Source organism: Mizuhopecten yessoensis, unplaced genomic scaffold, assembly GCF_002113885.1.
Source record: "Mizuhopecten yessoensis strain PY_sf001 unplaced genomic scaffold, ASM211388v2 scaffold10275, whole genome shotgun sequence".
Lineage (NCBI taxonomy): Eukaryota > Metazoa > Mollusca > Bivalvia > Pectinida > Pectinidae > Mizuhopecten > Mizuhopecten yessoensis.
In genome coordinates this window covers 560,381-585,036 of record NW_018408465.1, presented here as the reverse complement: position 1 = coordinate 585,036, position 24,656 = coordinate 560,381, and the positions used below count along the sequence as shown (strand labels likewise).

Genomic DNA, 24,656 nt, shown 5'->3' with positions numbered 1-24,656 from the left:
TAATTTTCCCTTTGGGGCCCCGCCCTGGCCCCAGGGGTTGGGGTAGGAATCCCAATTTTACAATTTTGAAGCCTCATCTACCAAGGATGATTCTGACCAAGTTTGAAAAAAATCCATCCACTGGTTCTTGAGAAGAAGTTGAAAATGTAAAAGTTTACGCACGACGCACGACGGACGACGGACGACGACGGACGAAAAGCGATTGGAATAGGTCACTTGAGCAAAGCTCAGGTGACCTAATAAAAGGCCAAAGGAGGTCACAATGACCTTATATTGGTCACTTCCCCTTGTCATTATGTATCTTCCTACCAAATAGGATGTCTATTCATGAAACAGTGGCCCAGATATGCTCTGAAAACTGGGACAATTGGACAGTTGCACGCACAAGGTGAATAATAAACACTCCCTAACTTCCTTCCTGGAAGGGCTATAAAAATGCTACCTTTCACAAGGTTCTTAAACCTTGAATGCAAAAATTCATTCTCTAGCAAACACTCAAAGTGAAATTTTGAGTGTCAACTTTATATCTTGAACAAATCTGAAACCAGCTTCGTTAAGATTAATTGGAGACCCAATATTTTTGCAGTTTTATGCTTTTCCTCCTAAAAAGGAAAATGGGGAGATATAAATATCTCTTCTTTAACAATAGTGGTTGTTTCCGGCGTGTTGCGAAACATGGCCATTACTAGATTTGATAGATGAGACAAGTTTCCTGTCCAAGCCACTGAAAAAAACATCCCTCCGATCCATCTACGTTCTTTGACATCGAAGCATGGTTACCTCGCTTACAACAGGTAGAGTCTCCATAAATGAGCGCCGCCGCTGATTGGTCTCTCAGATACGGGCTATCCCGTGACAACCGCCCTCTGTCTCGTCAATCCCGGGGGGCCCACTCCTGTGTCAATTTCCCATTTAGCAAATAGTAAGTAGAATATGAAGTGATATATTGATTGATTCGACAGTCAGCTCAACTGCATTGGGACCTATAGGACACTCGTATTGATGAACTATTACAAAACAAACCATTCGACCTCAGTGCTCATTTTCTGTACTGTTTTCACATGAAACATCAACAGCCAATGTCAATAACACCATCTGTAATGACACGGTGAGACACAATTGATGTCAGGTGCAACATGTGCTATACTCTCCGCGCCAGTCTCCGCCAGTCTCCGCCAGTCTCCCCGCCCCTCATTAGCCTGGCTGTCTGTCAACCATGATTAGCTGTCATTGTGACACGGTGGAAATTTCTCGGAAGTATTCAAAGACATTAATTGTACGAGACGACTGAGGCTTACCATTACTGACCCGAGGACTGACCGACCGAGCTGAACTGACAAAGCAAAAGAGTTAATGGCTGCCTCTTTTACAGGGATTGATGAGACATAGTAATCAAATGTTATACAACAATCTCTTTATTTTGTTTCAACAATCGGAGATATATCATTTGACATTTAACCACTATCACTTCTGAACGGTAGACTACAATTCAGTTCAGGTACAAACCATCCCATTGGTTTTTTGATATAGCTAAAAAAAGATCCAGTATATGTGCTGGAAAAAAAATCCATGAATGCAGGACTGCCATTTTCCATCACCTCAGGACCAGCTGACATAGAAATAAGAGGATTAGTTCAGCTCTTCGATAATCTTTCTTAGTGACGGCTCCCTCGAGGAAATGTGTTTTCTACCAAGCATATGGTATCCTCATAAGGATCGGGAAACTACACACACTACCGCAGGTAAGTCTCATGATACTTTACACACACAATAGGTACAGGCATAAAGGATAAGCATTGTACATAGTGCCAAATTTGCCTTACTTACACAATTCGGATAAAAATGTTTTCCCTATAGCTTACCAGTAGAGAATCTGACTGAAGAATCTGGGGTTGCTAATACAATCTCTGAGCAAAAGCCTACATTCTTTTCATTACTACTAAAATATGTCTGTGGTAGTCTTCAGGGCAAAGATTGTAATACTAGTGTTAAAGTTACATTTTTTGATTCACCTTATTAAGAGGGATTTTCCCTTCAGATCAGTGGTAGAGCATACAACTGGAGAGTCTAGGATTGAAATTTGATCCCGAGCAAAAAGACATTCTTAAAAGACTCTCCTACTCAAGGTTAAAAATGGAGAACCGTTTGTATTAAGTGAGGAGTTTGAATCTGGGTTGTGGTAGTCTTCAGGAGTGAATTTTGTCTGTTTGTTTGTGTTGTACGTCCTATTAACAGCTATGGTCATTTAACAATGTGCCACTTGGTTTTGGTGGTTGAGGAAAACTTAAAAGACTCTCCTACTCAAGTTTAAAAATGGAGAACCGTTAGTGAGGAGTTACGAATCTGGGTTGTGGTAGTCTTCAGGGGTGAATTTTGTCTTTTTGTTTGTGTTGTACATCCTATTAACAGCTATGGTCATTTAACGATGTGCCACTTGGTTTTGGTGGTTGAGGAAAACCGGAGATCCCGGAGAAAAAACCACCAACCTACGGCCAGTTCCTGGCGACTGCCCAACGTAAATCTCGAACCCTTGACCCAGTGGTGGAGGGCTAGTGGTAACGGAATGTCAGATGCCTTAACCACTTGGCCACCGCGGACCATCTTCAGGGGTGAAAATTTGGAAAAATGGGAGTTAGAGTTTAGAAAGTGCATTATATATGGTGTCAAATATGCCTTACTGTTAACAAATTTCCCTTAAAGCTCAGCGGTAGAGCAACAAACTTTTAAGTCTGGAGTTACTGGTTCAAATCCTAGAAAAAGACCATATTCTTCTCTACTTCCTTCCTGTTATACAGCTAGCCTACCCATTTTTCCCACTACTTCAATCCTATTACAGGTACTGTGAGCTTGCCTACCCAACCCCTGTGACTACTGACTACACACATAAAACTACAGGTATAGGTTCCGCTGAGAATGACCATCTTGGTAAACAGACATCTGTATAAATAAACAGGGGATGGGGGAAAAGGTGCATCTTATCTTGTGTGGTAAAGGTTCTAAAACAATGATAGATTATAATAACTCAACTTTGTGTAGTGTATAATTTTAATCAAAGAAAATGTACAGAGATAACAGGTCTAAGTGAGTGTAAATGTGTGTAGTATATGGTATCAATGATAACAACCTATGTTTTGTAAAGGATCATATAGCACAACCAGTGATAATTATATGTTCAAAGTTTCAATGACTCATACGAAGTGTACTCTGTTACATTCATCAGTATAGTGTGAGTGAGATTATCATATATATGGTGCGAGATTATCACAGATTCAGATAATCCTGTTCGATAAATGGCCTCACATTATAACTAGAACTGTAAGCCAAAGGCTAACTAATACCCCCGCTCCTAAATAAACCAGAACTATGCGCTAAAGGCTTATTTATGCAAAGCAATATAGTCTCCCACCAGTAATGAGTTATGGTAATCACTATTTTATAAAAAAAAAAATAACCAAAAAAAACCCCAAAAAAACCAAGTATTTCGCACAAATGGACATTACTCCATTAAAAAGGGTTGAAATCCCAAATTAAAATGCCGGTGCACAACTACATAAGATACTGATCATTCATACAAAGTTTCAATGAGATCCACCTGTTCATTAAGGAGGAGTTGCACGGACAAGTATTTCGCACAAAGGGGCATAACTCCATCAAAAAGGGTTGAAATCCCAAATTAAAATGCCGGTGCACAACTACATAAGATACTGATCATTCATACAAAGTTTCAATGAAATCCAGCTGTTCGTTAAGGAGGAGTTTTCCGGACAAGTTACTGCGGACGACAGACAGACAGACAGACAGGGTGATTCCAGTATACCCCCCCACCTCCTAACTTCGTTGCGAGGGTATAATAATATTACCAGCTGTAATGGTATGATATCAAGTTTTCCCAGTCAAGGGCTAAGATTCCTTAACATAACCCCATCAATCCCATCCAAGACACAAGCCAGACAAGGACTGAGAAAACCTGATCTTGCTTATTTACAACTGACTAATTTTCTGTCTCACCTCAACACATCAAAACCCATGCAATTGGTATCACATAGGAGATCCTTGTCCCTGATGTGTATGCTACATGGTCTGAGAATATCATAGCATAGAATGCAGTAACTTCGAGTAAAATCACCATTGCACCATATTTGGGAACACGCTAAATTTTTCCATTATGTAAATTACGAATCATGTGTGGTGTACAAAATGGTGAAGCATTCAAAGTAACCTACGAAAATTGCAGGATGCTGACAGCTGTTATCTGTTTTACAAGAAACTGTCAGGAATACTTCAGTCAGAAAGAAATCTGTATTCATAAAAGCTAACTCTTAGGAGAAATATTTCAAAAGTTAAATGGATTAAAGAATGTGAAACCTTTTTTTCCTTTGAGGAAATTTCAAACATTTACCATTGAAAATCACTATATCTAAGGAGCAATATTTAAAAGTGAATTGATCGGATCACAGAATGTATATAACGTACAAGCTATTTTTTAATTCCTTGAAGACATGTAACAGGAACATTTACCGTATAAACAATAGCACTATTTACCTGTCGTTATACAATTATCCCAGTTGGAGGCCAAGCATGCACCGGCCCTCAACACAGCAGATTGTTCCAATGATTGACCACAGGTCCCGAAAACAGAAAGACGGACAAGGTGGGGGAGGGAAGGAGGAAGAAACGGGGGAGTGGGGAGGTCTGAAGCTGAACCATATCTACTGCCCAGCTGCTGCCCTCAGACTGGCTGACAGTCTGTTTTATCATTAACTCTAATGCTCTTATATCCCTGATCAGTCATCAGTTCTGCTGATGATGCTGCAGGCCGTGTTCAATGTGTGTAACTGATTTAGTTATAATGCTTGCCAACAATACGACCAAGTGTATGTATGTGTAATTGATTCTGTTTAGTGATGTGATAGAATCAGGATTTAACAGTCAACTGGGTAAGTTATTCTACAACAGCATGGCAGCATACCGAATCTATGTTGGGTTAATCAAACACTTTAGAAATATTTATAATAGGTCACTGTAGGTATGCTTTTTGTTAACAGGAGATATACTTTATGTATACTGCATACTTGCCAACTCTCCCTATTTTGGAGGGAGACTCCCTGTTCTGGACACTAAAATTGAGCCATTTTCAACCAGTGAATTTTGCTGAACTTCTCCTATTTTCTAAGATATGATGATTTCATCTGAAAGAACATTTTGTTTATGTTTTTAATTCCTAGCATGCGTAATCTCCCCCCATGAAAATTTCAATAACTTGGCAAGTATGATACATGTACTGTAAAAACACTTATATTAGGTGACTATATGTAAATGGAATGTATCCTGCATGGGCATACATAAATATACTATATATATACTATATATATATTATATGTATACAGTATGTATACTTTATATATACTATATATATACAGTATGTATACTATATATATACTATATATATACAGTATGTATACTATATATATACTATATATATAGTGTGTATACTTAATATATTCTCTATGCATTGTGTAATACTGTATGCATGCTGTATATATATGCATATTGTGTGTATACTGTTAATATATATATCTTAGTCAATAGTGCAGCCATATTTAAGCGATCAAGGTAACATGTAACCTATTTGTACAATCACTAATTAGGTAAGTACACCGACAGCCTTACCTTGAACCAATGTACCTTACATCTAATTAGTCTGCAATGTAAGACACATCAGAAATAGAAAGGGAAGGCACTGGAATACTTCTATATTTCTATATTTACATTTTTATCTATTGTAGTGCATTGTGTTAGTCTAATTAAGGCTAAATTTGTTTTATTGTAGCATCAACACACGTTTGATTAAGACACCTCAATATATCAAAACATGTTTCTGTAAACTTTACATTAACATTGGGAGTGTTGGATCCATCCTCCTGTATGATAGACCTACCAGCTGCTGTTTAAGTTAGATTCAACTTCACGATTTCTTAGCGTTACTTTAAGGATCCCTGTCACTGGGGGAAACATGAACAAATTATTGTTGTTCTTTCTATTACAATAAAACAACATATTTCCATTCTTGCCATCTCAACCTTGTCCAAGTAACGATTTCATGTGTCAATAAATAATTATATCTAGATGCGTAATATGTAACTGCATTATTTCAAACTTCAAATACCACATTTTTTCTATTGTACAATGTTGGCTTCGATAGAGATTCACGATGTAGCTATTTTATAATCTGATGATAAAACACCACACCAGTAACATTTCAGTAAGTAATGATACAAGAAATTGTTTTTTGTATGAAAAAAGACTTTTATGCTTTGATCAATTACTGGGGCCATTAAGATGTCTCCAAAACTCTTCAGCCCCAACATGTCTTCCTTCTAAAATTCCATAGCTACCATTACCGCAAACAAAATGAAACAAATTGAAATGCACAACACATTTCCTCAAAATGCAATCAATTATGTATCGTGATAATATTTCTAAAGACAAGCTATGAAGCACCAGCATCCGAGGCGTAAGATTACCTGATACCAGTGACAGGCCTGATAACAAAGGAGCAGCATTAATTGTTACTGATGAATTAGTGATAATACTGCTGAGTCACCCAACCATGACGGATGTTATAGACAGTATAGCCGAGGCAGCCAACCATGACGGATGTTATAGACAGTATAGCCGAGTCGCCAACCATGACGGATGTTATATATAGACAGTATAGCCGAGTCGCCCAACCATGACGGATGTTATAAACAGTAAAGCCGAGTTGGCCAACCATGACGGATGATATATATAGACAGTATAGCCAAGTCGGCCAACCATGACGGATGTTATAGACAGTATAGCCGAGTTGGCCAACCATGACGTATGTTATATATAGACAGTATAGCCAAGTCAGCCAACCATGACGAATGTTATAAATAGACAGTATAGCCGAGTTGGCCAACCTTGACAGACTTTATACTACATAGTTATACAGATGACTATAAGTGTCATCTATGACAGACTATAAACTGTGATAAAGTCAGCCAACCTTGACAGAATCTATACAAAGTATGCAGCCAAATCAGCCAACCATGACAGACTCTTATATGCAGAAGTCAGTCAGGATTTTGAAAATAAAGACCCAAATCCTTTTGGCCTAGCATTGCTGTAACCTTGTAGACAGGAAAGATTTCAATTAGAAAACAGAGAGTTAAATTGAAAGTGCACCAGTCATGTCCAACTAGATTTGTGTAATGAGCATACAAAGATCGTTAAAGGGATAAAGGGACAAGGATGGAATGGGTGTAATTAAGCTCTTCATTACTTGGCATCAAAGCAGGTGTAATCAACTACTTTATTTCAGCTTCTTCTAATTAGTTTGACATACTTCAATACTTCTACCCAGTGTAGCATATCATTACTGAACTGTATACCGAGATATTTTAACCACACTTAATTTTCACACTTTTTCACTCTCGCCAATGAGGGCAAACTTATCTCGACAGCGAAAATCAGTACACAGCGTATATCATATAGTAATTGCGCATGAAGGGCAAAATTAACACTTGGCGAACATGGATTTTATTGACAAAGGGCGAGTATTTGGCGAAAGTTTACCGGTACCATTACCATTATTTTAACCTTAACCCCATGCCATCCTCCCCCATCTTATGATCCAAGTTCTCCCATCGTTCTTTTTCTTGCCAGCGTTTCTCATCCCTTAACCATAATTTACCAATTTTCCCCAAAAAACTCAATTATGTGGCTATCTTGTGAGAATTTTATAAAGGCTCTGCAATCATTATCAATTTACCAAACTATTTATTTTAATGCCCAGATTGCTTGTTAGGTTAACTCATTCACCCCTGAAATGCCATAATGAACTATTCTACCCTTTTGAATTGGAAGAGTTCAAATGTGTCTTCAGGGGTGAAAGAGTACCATACAGAACTGTACCATTACATATGACAGGGGATATAGAAATATGAGTGGTAGGTAATGCTGGAATGGGTAGTGAGTGCACTTGCATTTCGCCAAGACAGTTTGACTCCCCATTCAGATTTAAATACTGGTAATGGGTCGCCTGGCTTCCACATTAACACCCAATGGGTGCCTACATCCAGGCTAACGTGAAGGATTAATATACCGGTAAATTTAAAAGGCTTGTTTCATATCAATTTTGTTGTAAACAAGAGGCCCATGGGCCTTAATTGTCACCTGGGTCTACAGTATTTTTTTTTTTTTGTTGAAATATGTACCAATTTGAGNAGTTCAAACATAGCTATCAACTCTCCATCATTAAAAGCTGGGAGACTCCCTCATTTTGACCAAAATTTACTAATCTCCCTCAAAACTCCCTCATTCAAGTCTGAACTAGCACAAACTCAAAATCTACACCCTGTGGTCACATGATCTCCTAGTTACTGCAGCGTGTGTGTAATGATCATAACAGGTGTGTCTGAATCAAATGAATGCTTTTTGGAGTTATTTTGATACATAAAAAGGGAAAGATAAATTGAGCGCGTTCTCCCTCATTGGAAATGTGGATTGAGGGAGATCTCCCTCATTGGAGGTTTCAGAGGTTGACACCTATGTTTAAATAAAAGAAAGAAAAAAGGGAGTGACAGAAAGTTGGTTCTCTAACAGCTAATTAATAAATAAACCTCTTGAAGTCAAAACCAAATTTTTACCTCATTATTTTCTAAATAATGATGTAAGGACCTGTGAATTAACTGTTTAAATATTTCATATTTTCTAACAAAAGTAGTTATTTTAAACTTTGTAGAAAAATTACTATAACAAATACGGTATCTATACCTACAGCAGAACACAAATCTAATATGTGATTGCAATAAATACCGTACTCATCTCTCAACCCCCAGCAGAACGCAAAACTAACATGACACACGAAAAAGCAAATTAAATTTCAATCCCCCGACACCATACGGGAGCACAGCAAGAATCTGTCGACTTTGACTTCCGAAAGAGGTAATGAATCTTTAATGACAACTAAGAACAGCTTATTTATCTGTTTCAGATATCATGTGATTGGCCCCAGTGGACGGCGATCACATCTACAGCCCTCTTGCCCCGGGGACGTGCACTTAGTACTAAAACAGCTACCGGATCAAATCAACCGTTATAGCACTGCCAATATTTCTGTGCTCCGCAGCAATGGACAAAGAGTATACAAGCTCTCTCTGTTAGCGTTCAGGTATCCTTTCTATTGTGAAGTGGTCCATTTGCAATACAGCAGAATTTCCCCCAGCAGATTTTATCAGCATTTCTACACACGCTTTGATTCCACTGACAACTATGTTTGTGTGCACTTATTCAATCAACTATGAAATTCAAAGGATGTGATGGTATATGAAACTTGTCTGAACTGACTGGAAGACAATCGGAGCTTGACAGGTGATATCGAAGCCTGTACACTTGGGACAGGTGGAGTGGATAAGGCAGCATCTGTGTTGGCGTACGTTTTCAGAGCAGCATCTGTGTTGGTGTCTTTTGTACAGTCAGCACAGCTTGTGACATCAAGCTCATGTGACGATCAGAGAAATACATCTGGTACAGATCTACACAACACCACCGAAAACGAAAAAGTGTACAAGGAGGAGGAATGTTTCCTGACCCTTTCATGTAATATTTCATCTGCTGAAGTTTTGTGACAAAGCTCCATAGCATTATATAGAAATAGAAAACATTATTGTTTTAAGTGGCAGTTAACTCCCAAATCTTAAAGCCATCTACACCCACTTCAAGTACTCAACATGATTAGTTTTACAAAAGCTATCCTATTTATAAGTGGATTATGTTGTGTTAAGAGGATTTTTACGTAGTGATTCGTTAGCAAAACAAGACGACACATTCTCTGGAATTCCAAAATCTGACTGGATCCCTAAAAGCAGCCTAAAGGGAGGCAATTGCCTTCTAGGGAATTAAAGGGCTACATGTACTTGTGAAATTTCAAAAACACAAGGCTGATGTTCCAAAAGTACAAAAGCGAGCAGTAACTTATACTGTCACATACTGGCGGAGACTTTATATGGCTATAAGTACTGATGTACCGTACAAAAATTTGTGGACGCGTCATGGATTACGATTTATGGAGGATTCCAGATCTGGTTGGATGGTTACCAAGAACATAAGGACGGCTGGCAGATTAGTGTCTACATTGTTTGCTTCCAAACTTCATCGTAACTTCTTGTTGTGATTGATGAATTTTTGAAAACGTAGATTTTCATAACTGACATAACCATGGAATTGCTCATCACAGCCTCACCAGAAAGTCTCAACGACACATACCGCGCTCTACCTGTGCCGGATGATATTCGTTTCTACCATAACATCGCTGCAACCATCATGGCCGTCATAGGATTTCCTGCTAACCTCGCTATAACTGTGGCGATTTTCAAAACAAAGTTACACAAACACGTGGGAACGGTGTTTATCTTAAACCTCGTGATAAACAACATGGTTGTGTGTATAACGTGTTTACCGTACATTTCCATACTTTCGTTCACTGTACCAGACTCTACGACGTCGGGACTGAACTTGGCATTTTGTAAGTTCATGGGGTACATTGCCTACAGTATAAAAGGTTCGGAACTGCTGGGTCTCGTTCTCATCTCCATGAACCGGTACCTGATAGTAGTTCACTTCAGCAAGTACCAGCAAATCTACAACAGCAGGATTAACATTATAAAGATGTTGGTGGTGTCATGGTCAATCTACCCGTTAGTGTTACTGTTCCCCGTCACTGAACTGTGGGGCATTCTAGAGTACGACCCGAACAGATTCTTCTGTCAGCCCTTCTTCGCAAACAATTCCTTCAAGAGGTTTCTGCTCCCATTTGCCCTTATAACAAGCATTCCTGTGATACTGTACTGTTACGTAGGTATTCTCATACGATTCTGGATCAGCAAGGAAACAATCTACGCTTTACGGAGTAAATCGAGGACGTCCAGTTCGACAGCTGTCCACGGAAAATACACACGCAGGGACATGCGACTTGTTGTCATGGTGATGCTTATTTTGACGACCTTTTTTTTCCTGTACATGCCATTTGTGGTGATGTCTGTGCTGGACCCCCAAATGAAGATTTACAGCCCCCTCCTCCATCTGACATTTATCTACATGAGCTGGGCGCGATGTCTAGTCAACCCTCTAGTGTACTCCATCATGAACCCACGCATACGCAACGCCTGTCTCGTTAGCTACAAACATGATTCAAGTTCCTAAGCCTGGATCTTACTAAAGGTCCTCAGTGAATTTGTGGAGTTCAAATTTGAGATGTGAATTATGTGATAGAAACTGTGTCAACGGCTTTAAATATCATTTAATGATTTCTAAAGAATACTGCCAAGTGAGTTATAAACCTTTTTTTTTTTTTCTTTATTCTCACAGTATGTTTAAGTTTAATGTTATGGTCAAATTGTGAGTAATCACTGCTTTTTAAGTGCCCAAATGTTAGTTAGGGATTTCAATTCCTGAGCAAAATTCCTGATATATGGTCCATAAATAGATCCCTTCTGCTAAATAAAAGAAATGTTCTGTAGTATCTGTGCCTATGTTGAATGTTTGAGAAGTGTTATCTGTGATAGTTCTTGTAAAATGTAAAGAGCAATGTAATAAATTTGGAAACTTTTATTTGCGAACAGTTATCAAAAAGAAATTAGTCAATGTCACAATGATAGGATTGTAACCATTGACAACATGTTTCATGACAACCAGTGTTTTACGTCCTATTCACAGCTATGGTTAGTTAAGGACGTGCAATGTTTTTGTCGTAGAGGAAAGCCAGGGTTCCCAGAGAAAAACCACCGACCAACAGCCGGTACCTGCGACCCAGTGGTGAAGGGCTAGTGGTAGCAAACTATATGACGCCTTAACCACTTGGCCACTGCAGCCCCAAGCCAACCAGTCTGTATTGTAACCATTTACAATATGTTCATGACAACCAGTCTATATTGTAACCATTTACAATATGTTCATGACAACCAGTCTGTACTGTAACCATTGGCAACATGTTTATTTAAACCAGTCTGTATTGTTGTAACCCTTGGCAATTTTTTCATGACAACCAGTCTGCATTGTAACCATTGACAACATGTTTATGACAACCAGTCTGTACTCTAACCATTGACAATATGTTTATGACAACCAGTCTGTATTGTAACCATTGACAACATGTTCATGACAACCAACTGCATTGTGACCCTTGACAATATGTTCATGGCAACCAGTCTATATTGTAACCCTTGACAACATGTCTATGACAACTAACTGCATTGTAACCCTTGACAATATGTTCATGGCAACCAGGCTGTATTGTAACCCTTGACAACATGTTCATGACAACCAACTGTATTGTAACCCTTGACAATAAGTTCATGGCAACCAGTCTATATTGTAACCATTGACAACATGTTCATGGCAACCAGGCTGTATTGTAACCATTGACAACATGTTCATGACAACCAGTCTGTATTGTAACTTTTGACAAAATGTTCATGGCAACCAGTCTATATTGTAACCATTGACAACATGTTCATGACAACCAACTATATTGTAACCCTTGACAATAGGTTCATGGCAACCAGTCTATATTGTAACCATTGACAACATGTTCATCACAACCAACTATATTGTAACCCTTGACAACATGTTCATGACAACCAACTGTATTGTAACCCTTGACAATAAGTTCATGGCAACCAGTCTATATTGTAACCAATGACAACATGTTCATGACAACCAACTGCATTGTAACCCTTGACAATATGTTCATGGCAACCAGTCTATATTGTAACCATTGACAATATGTTTATGACAACCAGTCTGTACTGTAACCGTTGACAACATATATGCATGACAAGCAGTCTATATTGTACCATTGACAATATGTTTATGACAACCAGTCTGTACTGTACCATTGACAACATATATGCATGACAAGCAGTCTGTATTGTAACCATTGACAACATGTTAATGACAACCAACTGTATTGTAACCCTTGACAATGTGTTCATGGCAACCAGGCTGTATTGTAATCATCGACAATATGTTCAGGACAACCAGTCTGTACTGTAACCATTGACAATATGTTTATGACAACCCGTCTGTATTGTAACTATTGACAACATGATTATGACAACCAGTCTGTATTGTAACTATTGACAATATGTTTATGACAACTAGTCTGTACTATAACCATTGACAATATGTTTATGACAACGAGTCTGTACTATAACTATTGACAACATGTTTATAACAACCAGTCTGTATTGTAACTATTGACATCATGTTTATGACAACCAGTCTGTATTGTACCCATTGATATTATGTTTATGACAACCAGTCTGTACTATAACTATTGACAACATGTTTATAACAAGCATTCTGTATTGTAACTATTGACAATATGTTTATGACAACTAGTCTGTACTATAACCATTGACAATATGTTTATGACAACGAGTCTGTACTATAACTATTGACAACATGTTTATAACAACCAGTCTGTATTGTAACTATCGACAATATGTTTATGACAACCAGTCTATATTGTAACAATTGACAATATGTTTATGACAACCAGTCTGCACTGTCACCATTGACAACATGTGAATGACAACCAAATGTCTTGTAACCCTAGACAATATGTTCATGGCAACCAGGCTGTATTGTAACCACTGACAACATGTTAATGACAACCAACTGTATTGTAACCCTTGACAATAAGTTCATGGCAACCAGTCTATATTGTAACCATTGACAATATGTTTATGACAACCAGTCTGTACTGTAACCATTGACAACATGTGAATGACAACCAACTGTATTGTAACCCTAGACAATATGTTCATGGCAACCAGGCTGTATTGTAACCACTGACAACATGTTAATGACAACCAACTGCATTGTAACCCTTGACAATATGTTCAGTCTTTATTGTAACCATTGACAACATGTTCATGGCAACCAGGCTGTTTTGTAATCTTTGATAATATGTTCATGACAACGTGTCTGTATTGTAACCATTGACAACATGTTCATGACAACCAGTCTGTATTGTAACCATTGACAACATGTTCATGACAACCAGTCTGTATTGTAACCATTGACAATATGTTCATGACAACCCAGAGTCTAAAGTGTAGCCAATGACAACTTGTTTTTATTTTACTACCAGAGCCTGACTTCAGTTTTACAGTATAATTATATTGACAAAAGCAAAGCATTTCTTGGTAATTCAGACATAAATTTAACACACATTAATATTATTGTCTCAAGAATCTCAATTAATTTGGAGAAAGCATTAACAGGATTCATGATGATGCTTATTTATGACAATTGATTTGTGCTGCTAATCACACAGAGCTTGCGCAACCAGAGAGGAGAGTTAATAGATACTGAAGTAACAACAGTCATAAATGCATTTTATTTCTAAACTTCCAATTCAAACCCAACAATTTTACATTTCAACATCCTACCAAAATCAATATCTGAATTAAGCATGATAATGAAACGTTTTGTATAAAATAAATATAAATCATGCAAACTTAGTCTATGAATTAAACATCAACAGCTACTGCGGTATTCACATCGTAGCATTTTCTCACCGACCAAAACAGACTTTTGCATTTAAGAGTATATATATATATAAATTATTTGACCAGATCGTTCTCTCGAAGAGCTTATATTCCGTTGAGTGACATACTTCTCGTGTTGACTGAATGACCGCCTGATCAACGTAATACAGTATTCTCTGTGGGCCACGGAAGCAATAATCACCCATCAACTGTAAACACAGTATCTTGACCTCCCGGGTTCCGTTACGCGCGGGCAACAACAGCCACACAAATATTGCGAAATCTTGTCAGATTCCAAATTACGTAGAATCGCATGTAATGTCACGCCTGAATTCCAGACAGGAGTATCGGCTTAAAAAATAAATCATTGTTGCATAGTGTTTCATGCTGTTTCATCATGCAACATGCATGTATTTGATTTCATCTAAGTGCTGATAAATTCTGCGTGATCAATCAACATGGCATTTGTGTAACCTGCCCAGTAACGATGCATCATATATCCCGAAGGCTTGGTCAGGGAAAAAGTAATCGGTTTTTGGTATCGTATTTTAATCAGTTTCTGGAATTAACAATACGATCAATACGCACTATATCTATTTTATGGACATTTACTTTCAGCTTATCGCAGACATTTTTCGGCAGCCATAATTTTTTTGTGGACAGAAACTTGTTCCACGTGTACTTGGCAATCTGTTGAAATGATGTTTTTAATTTGGCACCAAATATGGTAAATATACAGATTTGTTCACTGCCAAGTGAATCAGGCACTTCACAGCCATTATCAAATGGTACAGCTTTTTTTTTTTTTAAAGCGTAGTATGCTCATTTCTGCTGTATTCATTATGAGCCAGGAAATTTGTGTCACTTTATCTGCAAAAACGTATGCAAATTACCTAGTATCATGAAAACAGTTTGCATTTTATAGTCTACAACTATTCCCAACCAGGTAGTTTTATTGTGCTCATCAGCAATTTAACTCTGCGTTGCCAAGCAACAAGTAGCAGAATGTGTTATTTGATACTCGAGGGAGTTGTCCCGCTTGAGTGAGAATATAAAAGTAATTTTAGTTTGAGTGATCTAGATCAGGACCGCATAATCATTGACACATAACGCGATATGTCCATAATCATTGACACATGACAAGATATGTCCATAATCACTGACACATAACATGATATGTCCATAATCATTGACACGTAACAAGATATGTCTATAATCACTGACACATAACCAGATATGTCCATAATCACTGACACATAACAAGATATGTCTATAATCATTGACACATCATATGTCCATAATCATTGACACATGACAATATATGTCTATAATCATTGACACATGACCAGATATGTCTATAATCACTGACACATAACAAGATATGTCCATAATCATTGACAAATAACAAGATATGTCCATAATCACTGACACATAAGATATGTCCATAATCATTGACACATAACAATATATGTCTATAATCACTGACACATAACCAGATATGTCCATAATCACTGACACATAACAAGATATGTCCATAATCATTGACAAATAACAAGATATGTCCATAATCACTGACACATAAGATATGTCCATAATCATTGACACATAACAATATATGTCTATAATCATTGACACATAACGCGATATGTCCATAATCATTGACACATAACAATATATGTCTATAATCACTGACACATAACCAGATATGTCCATAATCATTGACACATAACGCGATATGTCCATAATCATTGACACATAACAAGATATGTCTATAATCACTGACACATAACAAGATATGTCCATAATCATTGACAAATAACAAGATATGTCCATAATCACTGACACATAAGATATGTCCATAATCATTGACACATAACAATATATGTCTATAATCACTGACACATAACCAGATATGTCCATAATCACTGACACATAACAAGATATGTCCATAATCACTGACACATAAGATATGTCCATAATCATTGACACATAACAATATATGTCTATAATCATTGACACATAACAAGATATGTCCATAATCATAGACACATAACAATATATGTCTATAATCATTGACACATAACGCGATATGTCCATAATCATTGACACATAACAAGATATGTCCATAATCATTGACACATAACAATATATGTCCATAATCATTGACACATGACAATATATGTCTATAATCATTGACACATGACCAGATATGTCTATAATCACTGACACATAACAAGATATGTCCATAATCATTGACACATAACCAGATATGTCCATAATCACTGACACATACAAAGATATGTCCATAATCACTGACACATAACCAGATATGTCCATAATCACTGACACATACAAAGATATGTCCATAATCACTGACACATAACCAGATATGTCTATAATCATTGACACATAACCAGATATGTCCATAATCATTGACACATATCCAGATATGTCCATAATCACTGACACATACAAAGATATGTCCATAATCACTGACACATAACAAGATATGTCCATAATCACTGACACATAACAAGATATGTCAGTAATCACTGACACATAACCAGATATGTCTATAATCATTGACACATAACAAGATATGTCCATAATCACTGACACATAACCAGATATGTCTATAATCATTGACATATCTGGTTATGTGTCAGTGATTACTGACATATCTTGTTATGTGTCCATAATCACTGACACATAACAACATATGTCCATAATCATTGACACATATCCAGATATGTCCATAATCACTGACACATAACAATATATGTCAGTAATCACTGACACATAACCAGATATGTCTATAATCATTGACACATAACAAGATATGTCCATAATCATTGACAAATAACAAGATATGTCTATAATCATTGACACATAACGAGATATGTCCATAATCATTGACACATAACAAGATATGTCCATAATCACTGACACATAACAATATATGTCTATAATCATTGACTCATCACCAGATATGTCCATAATCACTGACACATAACAATATATGTCCATAATCACTGACACATAACAATATATGTCCATAATCATTGACACAAAACAAGAGATGTCCATAATCACTGACACATAACAAGATATGTGTCAATGATTATGGAAATATCTTGTTATGTGTCAATGTTTATGGACATATCTTGTTACGTGTCAATGATTATGGACATATATTGTTATGTGTCAGTGATTATGGACATATCTTGTTATTTGTGTCCATAATCATTGACACATAACAAGATATGTCCATAATCATTGACACATAACATGATATGTCCATAATCATTGACACGTAACAAGATATGTCTATAATCACTGACACATAACAAGATATGTCTATAATCATTGACACATCACCAGATATGTCCATAATCATTGACACATAACAAGATATGTCCATAAATGTTCATTATATAAAAATGTGATAGGTTCCATTTGATTTAGGATATAAACTGATAGATGTATGCTATATATATGATTTTGAAACATAAACATTAATTGAAAATTATATATTTACAAATTTCCATAAACATCATCCTTTCTCAGGCAGATGATAAGCAGAGACTTGCAAGCTAGTGAAACAAGATGCTCAATGGGCCTGTATCGCTCACCTGGTATTAATCTCACACTCCTAAAAGTGGTCTAAAATACAGCTACAGGCAGAATATCAGTGTTTGATTCATAAGAACGTATTAAAAGATTTAAACATATGACGCCTGTGACCTTGAATGTCGAACAAGGACATTAGGTTGAAAGTGGGTCAAGGTCATTCATTTGAACAAACTTGGTAGCCCTTCTTCCCAGCATGCTACAGGCCCAATATCAGTACCCTTGGCCTTTTGGTTATTGAGAAGAAGTTGTTTGAAGATTTTAAGACATCTGACCCTAGTGACCTTGAAAATTTGTCAAGGTCATTCATTTGGACAAACTTGGTAGACCTTCATCCCAGCATGCTACAGGCCCAATATCAGTATACTGGGCCTTTTGGTTATTATAAGAAGAAGTCGTTTGAAAGATTTTAAGACATTTGACCCCTGTGACCTTGAAAGTGGGTCAAGGTCATCCATTTGAACTAACTTGATAACCCTTCATCCCAGCATGCTTCATTCCCAATATCAGTACACTGGGCCTTTTGGTTATTCAGAAGAAGTTGTTTAAAGTAAAAAATTGACGCCGGACAGACGACAGATGACGGACGACGGACACTGGACCATGCCATAAGCTCACTTGGCCCTTTGGGCCAGGTTAGCAAAAAAGGTAGGAGGTTGGCAAAACCTACTAAAAAATATTAAAAGCCTGTCATGCAGGGATTCTAATTTGTCAATTAACAACAGTAAGATTGTAAAAATTGTTGCAAAATATAATTTAAGAAAAACACCTACCTGGGTAGTTGATGCCCTCGGGGAAGAAATAGTCGGTGTACTCCATGTGTAGAACAGACATGTCCGACGGTAGATGGAGCTGCTTCTTGTCCGAGCTAAGGAACTTGCACGGAGTGTTACGTTTGTTGTCTGCAGTTGACACTTGGTAGATGATAAACTCCTCTACCTTGAGGACTGTACAACTCTCCAGTAACTTGGTGGACCGTGGACGCTGACTTGGCACTCGGATGGGAGGGACTTGTTGGTGAGACGGAGGGGGAGGCGGTGGAGATCTACTTCCGCTGGGATTCTGATTGGTTGGTTGTGGTTTCTCTGTCGGTTTCTGATTGACTGGTTCATGTGCGGGTGACTGGGTGGGAGACGCGACACAGCATGTTTCACGGGCCCTAGTGACATCCTGTTTGAAGGCAGCGAACAGCTGCTGTACCCAGAAGTTTCGTGATCCTTGGTTGTCCATGTACCGATACCAGTGTTTCCTTTCTCCACCTGTCGTAAACAAACACGCCAGGTGTGACATTATACAATCAAGAGGATATAATTTCATCAAAACTTAAAAATTATGGCAATCAAAATTGAAATTAGAATTAGTGTTATGATAACTGAACACATGAACTGATGACATCATAAACAAACATGAAAACTGTTGTCACAAATGATTACAGAATTAGTGACACCATTCTTGAACACAAGAAGACATATGGCATTACAAATAGACACAAAAATTAGTGACATCATAAAGGCACAAGAACTAGTGACATCACAAATAGACACAAAAATTTATGACATCATAAAAACACAAGAACTAGTGACATTGCAAATAAACAAAAGAACTAGTGACATCACAAATAGACAAAAGAACTAGTGACATCACAAATAGACACAAAAATTAGTGACATCATAAAAACACAGGAACTAGTGACATCACAAATAAATACAAGAATTAGTGACATCACAGATAACCACAGGAACTATAGTGAAATCACAAATAGACACAAGAATTAGTGACATCACAAATAGACACAAGAACGAGTGACATCACAAATAGACACAAGAACTAGCGATATCACAAAACAAGAGGCCCAGAGGGCCTGTATCGCTCACCTGAATATGTTTAAAATATTGGTATGGGGTAAAGATATAGCACTCAATGGTAGGTGCTGTAAGTACATATGAAATTTCAGAAAGATCCATCCAGTACTTGAGATATAGCGAGAACAAACTTCAAACAGAGCCCCACCCCTATGCCCCTAGGGGGGTCATACCCACCGTTTATACAAAATTGAGTCCCCTTGGCCAAAGGATGCTCCAGACTAAATAAGGATAAAATCCTGCCATTCGTACCGAAGAAGGTATTTGAAGAATTTGCTATGTTTGACATCACAAATAAATACAAGAACTAGTGACATCACAAATAAATACAAGAACTAGTGACATCACAAATAACCACAAGAACAAGTGACATCACAAATAACCACAAGAACAAGTGACATCACAAATAACCACAAGAACAAGTGATGTCAAAAATACACATAAGAAGGCATTACATCACACATAGACACATGAACTTGTGACATCAAAAATACACATAAGAGTATAACTAACATGGAAATATTACACAGACACTCCTGATATACAAAGTAGACACAAGACTAATTGAAATGCTAACTTATAAATAAACACAAGAACTGGTGATGTCACAAATCAGCAAAAGGAATTTTTTGACATCATAAAAATACACCAGAAATAGGGACATAATAAATTAACAACAAAAAAAGATGACAAAATTATCAAACAAGTAATAAAGATATAATTAAACAAATGGAACTGTAGATAATATGTAACATCACAAGATATACAGAAGTTAGAGATAACAGCTAACAACATCTTGAAAACACATGTTTTGTCCACAAATTAAAAGTTATTAGTGACTTCAAAACTCCTTTCACCCCTATGTAACTTTAGTAAACTCTACCATATATTGATCTGGATGAGTCCATTATGGTCCACAGTGGTGAAAGGGATAATCGGCCAACAGAGAAACTTAACACTGACACATCAGAAAAGGCAGGCTGAGTATATCTTAACCTGACAACACATGCATAAAACTATAATCTAAAACTTGTTCATTTTCAGTGAATTCCAAGGGGGATAACTGTTAAAAACTAAACTTGTGTATTAATTATTGTGAAATGAACATGTATATATTCTAGTGTATTTTAGTCAATTTTGTGTTATCTGGTTTTAATGTCCCTGCACCAATCAATGTCAAATAAGGCAGATTTACATTCAATTATTCTGGAAGTAAGGTTATCAAATTACATTATTTATGGTTCAAAGAAATTAATTGTTCTTAAATAGTAATATTTGAGCACAGTGGAGTTCTGTCAAATTGTATAACCTACTTGTCAAAGAAACTGACACATTTAATCAATGAAATTTAAACATTTTCAAAACGTGTAACAATAACTTTCTCATCTGATCCAATTTCCTTGGAAATGATTTACAAAATGTATTAAACTATTTGGAAAAAACGACTGGGTCATATTTCATTTACAGTAAAAACTGATAGAAAAATAAGTATGGTTGATAAATATCAAATAATGGCTAATAAGCATTAATTCTTGCCAAAACGATTGTTTAGGAAAATGATGATTAATTTTGAATTCCAATTAAGATGTTGTAATAACTACTGAATTTCTTTCATTCAATTTCCTATGTTACTGATATAATCATCAACGAATCAACAACGAAATAGCGGACAAAGTTTCATAAAATCCCTTCATACTTGACTTCGTTATTTTCCAGAATATTAGGGTAATAAATGATGAATTGTTTTTGCTGGATTTTAAAGTTCACATTAACCTTTATGTTAATTTTTTCTTTTCTTTTGATTTTCTGAAGCATTTTAATTTATCTTTTTATGATTTTAAGGTCAAATAACACAAATTTGGACATTAGCTGACCATAGTGTGCTACAACATTAAATAGGTTTGTACTCTGACATCAGCTGACCATAGTATTGATCGGCTGACCATATCAAATAATATCTGAATAAACTATTTATCAAACTTTAAGATTAAAAACTATACCCTTGTACGATTTACATGCTGAACAAGCTTCATTAAAATTAATATAAAGCAGTTATGTGCACAAATGAATATGGATGGACAGACAGATTGATGGACAGACAGTGTGATTATTATAAGGCACTTGTATTCTTAGAATGCGCGACTCTATAGCTACTGACAACTTGTTTTGCTGTCTCGGAAAATCTGAAGATTTATATGTGACAAAGTTTCTGGGAATACAGACAGGTTTCTCTCAAAAATGTGATTTCTATACAAAATAACATCACAGACACAATTACTCAAGTAGTGTACCAAAGCCATATATGCAAGGGCTAGTGGTATAACACAGAAACACTAGGAATACCTCGGAGACCATATAAGTACATAGTGAAGATCTCCGATGACCAGACCACAACAGACTAGGATCATGTTCCAACAAACTGGACAGAATAACTTGTATAGCTAAAGAATAAAGTTCTAAATCACACACGATCGATTTATAGTGCTGTGCCTTCACTAAATGACAGTGTCATTGATATCCCCCGCTCCTAGTGTACAAGTCAATATAAAAACAACTAACTGTTGGTGACCACCAAGTCACTGAAGCATGAAATATAGGTCAAATTTAGCATCCTCAAAACGCAATCAGTAGAGCCACCCCAGATACATGAATCATGAAAAAATCGAAGGGGTAGCAGTTGTAGTAAGGTATTTATGGATGATACCAATTTTTCTCAACCTGTATAATATACATGTAAACTTTTTTTCTAACCAAGTCACTGAAGCGTGAAATGCAGGTCAAATTCAGCATCTGCAACATGCAATCAGTAGAGCCACCCCAGATGCATGAATCATGAAAGTATCGAAGGGATAGCAGCTGTAGTAAGGCATTTACAGACATGACCAATTCTTCTAAATCTGTATAATATTCTTAACCAAGTTACTGAAGCATGAAATGTAGGTCAAATTCAGCATCAGCAACATGCAATCAGTAGAGCCACCCCAGGTGCATCAAACAAGAAAGCATCGAAGGTGTAGCAGTTGAAGTAAGGTATTCATGGACGATACCAATTCTTCTTTACCGGATGGACAGATGCATGGGCAGACCCCATTTCTATATCTCCCACCAACTTCATTGAACCAGGGATAATAACAAGGTAGTGAATGGTGACAGCAGAAATCAAACAGATTGAAACACACAGTCACTGGAGCTCTCACACTATATGGGTGGTTGGGTGGCGCAGGTGATAACTCACTCGCCTTTCACCAAGGCGACCAGGGTTCGATTCCCTGATCAGACGTGAAAAGGTATGGGGTCACCTGCACGATCATATGGGTTTTCTCAGAGTACTCTGGTTTTTCTCACATGAAGACCCCCTACACATTAATACCCCAGATAACAAGAGTGATTAATATAAGTTGAAATAATTTGTTTCACAATTGTTGTAAAATGAATGAAGTTTAATGATCTCTGACTAAAGTCAAATTTGTGCCGACCTCACAAAGACACACATAGTGAAAATGTTACACTTCAGAGAAACATTAAAGTAAGCAGTGCTAACACATCACAGGTAGTTCAACAACCACAACAGACAACGTTAGCATGTAAGGTAGAATATGACCCGCCATCAGACTAGGATGACATGCAAGATAGATATGACCCGCCATCAGACAAGGATGACATGTAAGATAGATATGACCCGCTATCAGACAAGGATGACAGGTAAGATCGATATGACCCGCCATCAGACAACGATGACATGTAAGATAGATATGACCTGCCATCAGACAAGGATGACATGTAAGATAGATATGACCCGCTATCAGACAAGGATGACATGTAAGATCGATATGACCCGCCATCAGACAACGATGACATGCAAGATAGATATGACCTGCCATCAGACAACGATGACATGTAAGATAGATATGACCCGCAATCAGAATAGGATGACATGTAAGATAGATATTACCCGCCATCAGACTAGGATGACATGCAAGATAGATATGACCTGCCATCAGACTAGGATGACATGTAAGATAGATATGACCCGTCAACAGACTAGGATGAAGTGTAAACGTATAGTTCATGACATCAGAAAAAGCTGAAGTCTTAACATAAACTCAAGACAACAGGCAATGTTCAAGTTTGAAATACAATAAACGGTATTTGACAATTTTGATGTCTAAACACATAACTACTGACACCACACAATGTTGTGTTCCTGATATATATTTAATGACATCAGTGTTATGTCTAAACATATAATTAATGACATCAGTGTTACGTCTAAACACATATTTAATGACGTCAGTGTTATGTCTAAACACATATTTAATGACATCAGTGTTATGTCTAAACACATATTTAATGACATCAGTTTTATGTATAAACACATATTTAATGACATCAGTGTTACGTCTAAACACATATTTAATGACATCAGTGTTATGTCTAAACATATATTTAATGACATCAGTGTTATTTATGTCTAAACATATATATAATGACATCAGTGTTATGTCTAAACACATATTAAATGACATCAGTGTTATGTCTAAACACATATTTAATGAAATCAGTGTTATGTCTAAACATATAATTA

The 24,656-nt window shown here is 36.9% G+C and overlaps 2 protein-coding genes across 4 annotated transcripts in view; one reads left to right on the top strand and one right to left on the bottom strand.

Annotated features, from left to right (window-relative positions):
• The window catches only part of LOC110459969 (UHRF1-binding protein 1-like), a 94,693-nt gene that overhangs the window by 32,406 nt on the left and 37,631 nt on the right, over nucleotides 1–24,656 (bottom strand). For both annotated transcript variants that reach the window (XM_021512548.1, XM_021512549.1), the window contains one exon: nucleotides 18,983–19,468. In XM_021512548.1, the coding sequence (XP_021368223.1) occupies nucleotides 18,983–19,468 (486 nt within the window). The remainder of the gene's footprint in view (nucleotides 1–18,982; nucleotides 19,469–24,656) is intronic.
• On the top strand, nucleotides 793–11,620 carry LOC110459970 (protein trapped in endoderm-1-like). Of its 2 annotated transcripts, none has more exons than XM_021512550.1 (2): nucleotides 793–1,742; nucleotides 9,020–11,620. In XM_021512550.1, exon 2 carries the CDS (start codon nucleotides 10,243–10,245, stop codon nucleotides 11,224–11,226), a length of 984 nt encoding a protein of 327 aa, XP_021368225.1. In that variant the 5' UTR covers nucleotides 793–1,742; nucleotides 9,020–10,242; the 3' UTR covers nucleotides 11,227–11,620. The 2 variants fall into 2 exon arrangements, with proteins under 2 accessions (XP_021368225.1, XP_021368226.1); XM_021512551.1 differs by lacking the exon at nucleotides 793–1,742 and adding an exon at nucleotides 4,719–4,937.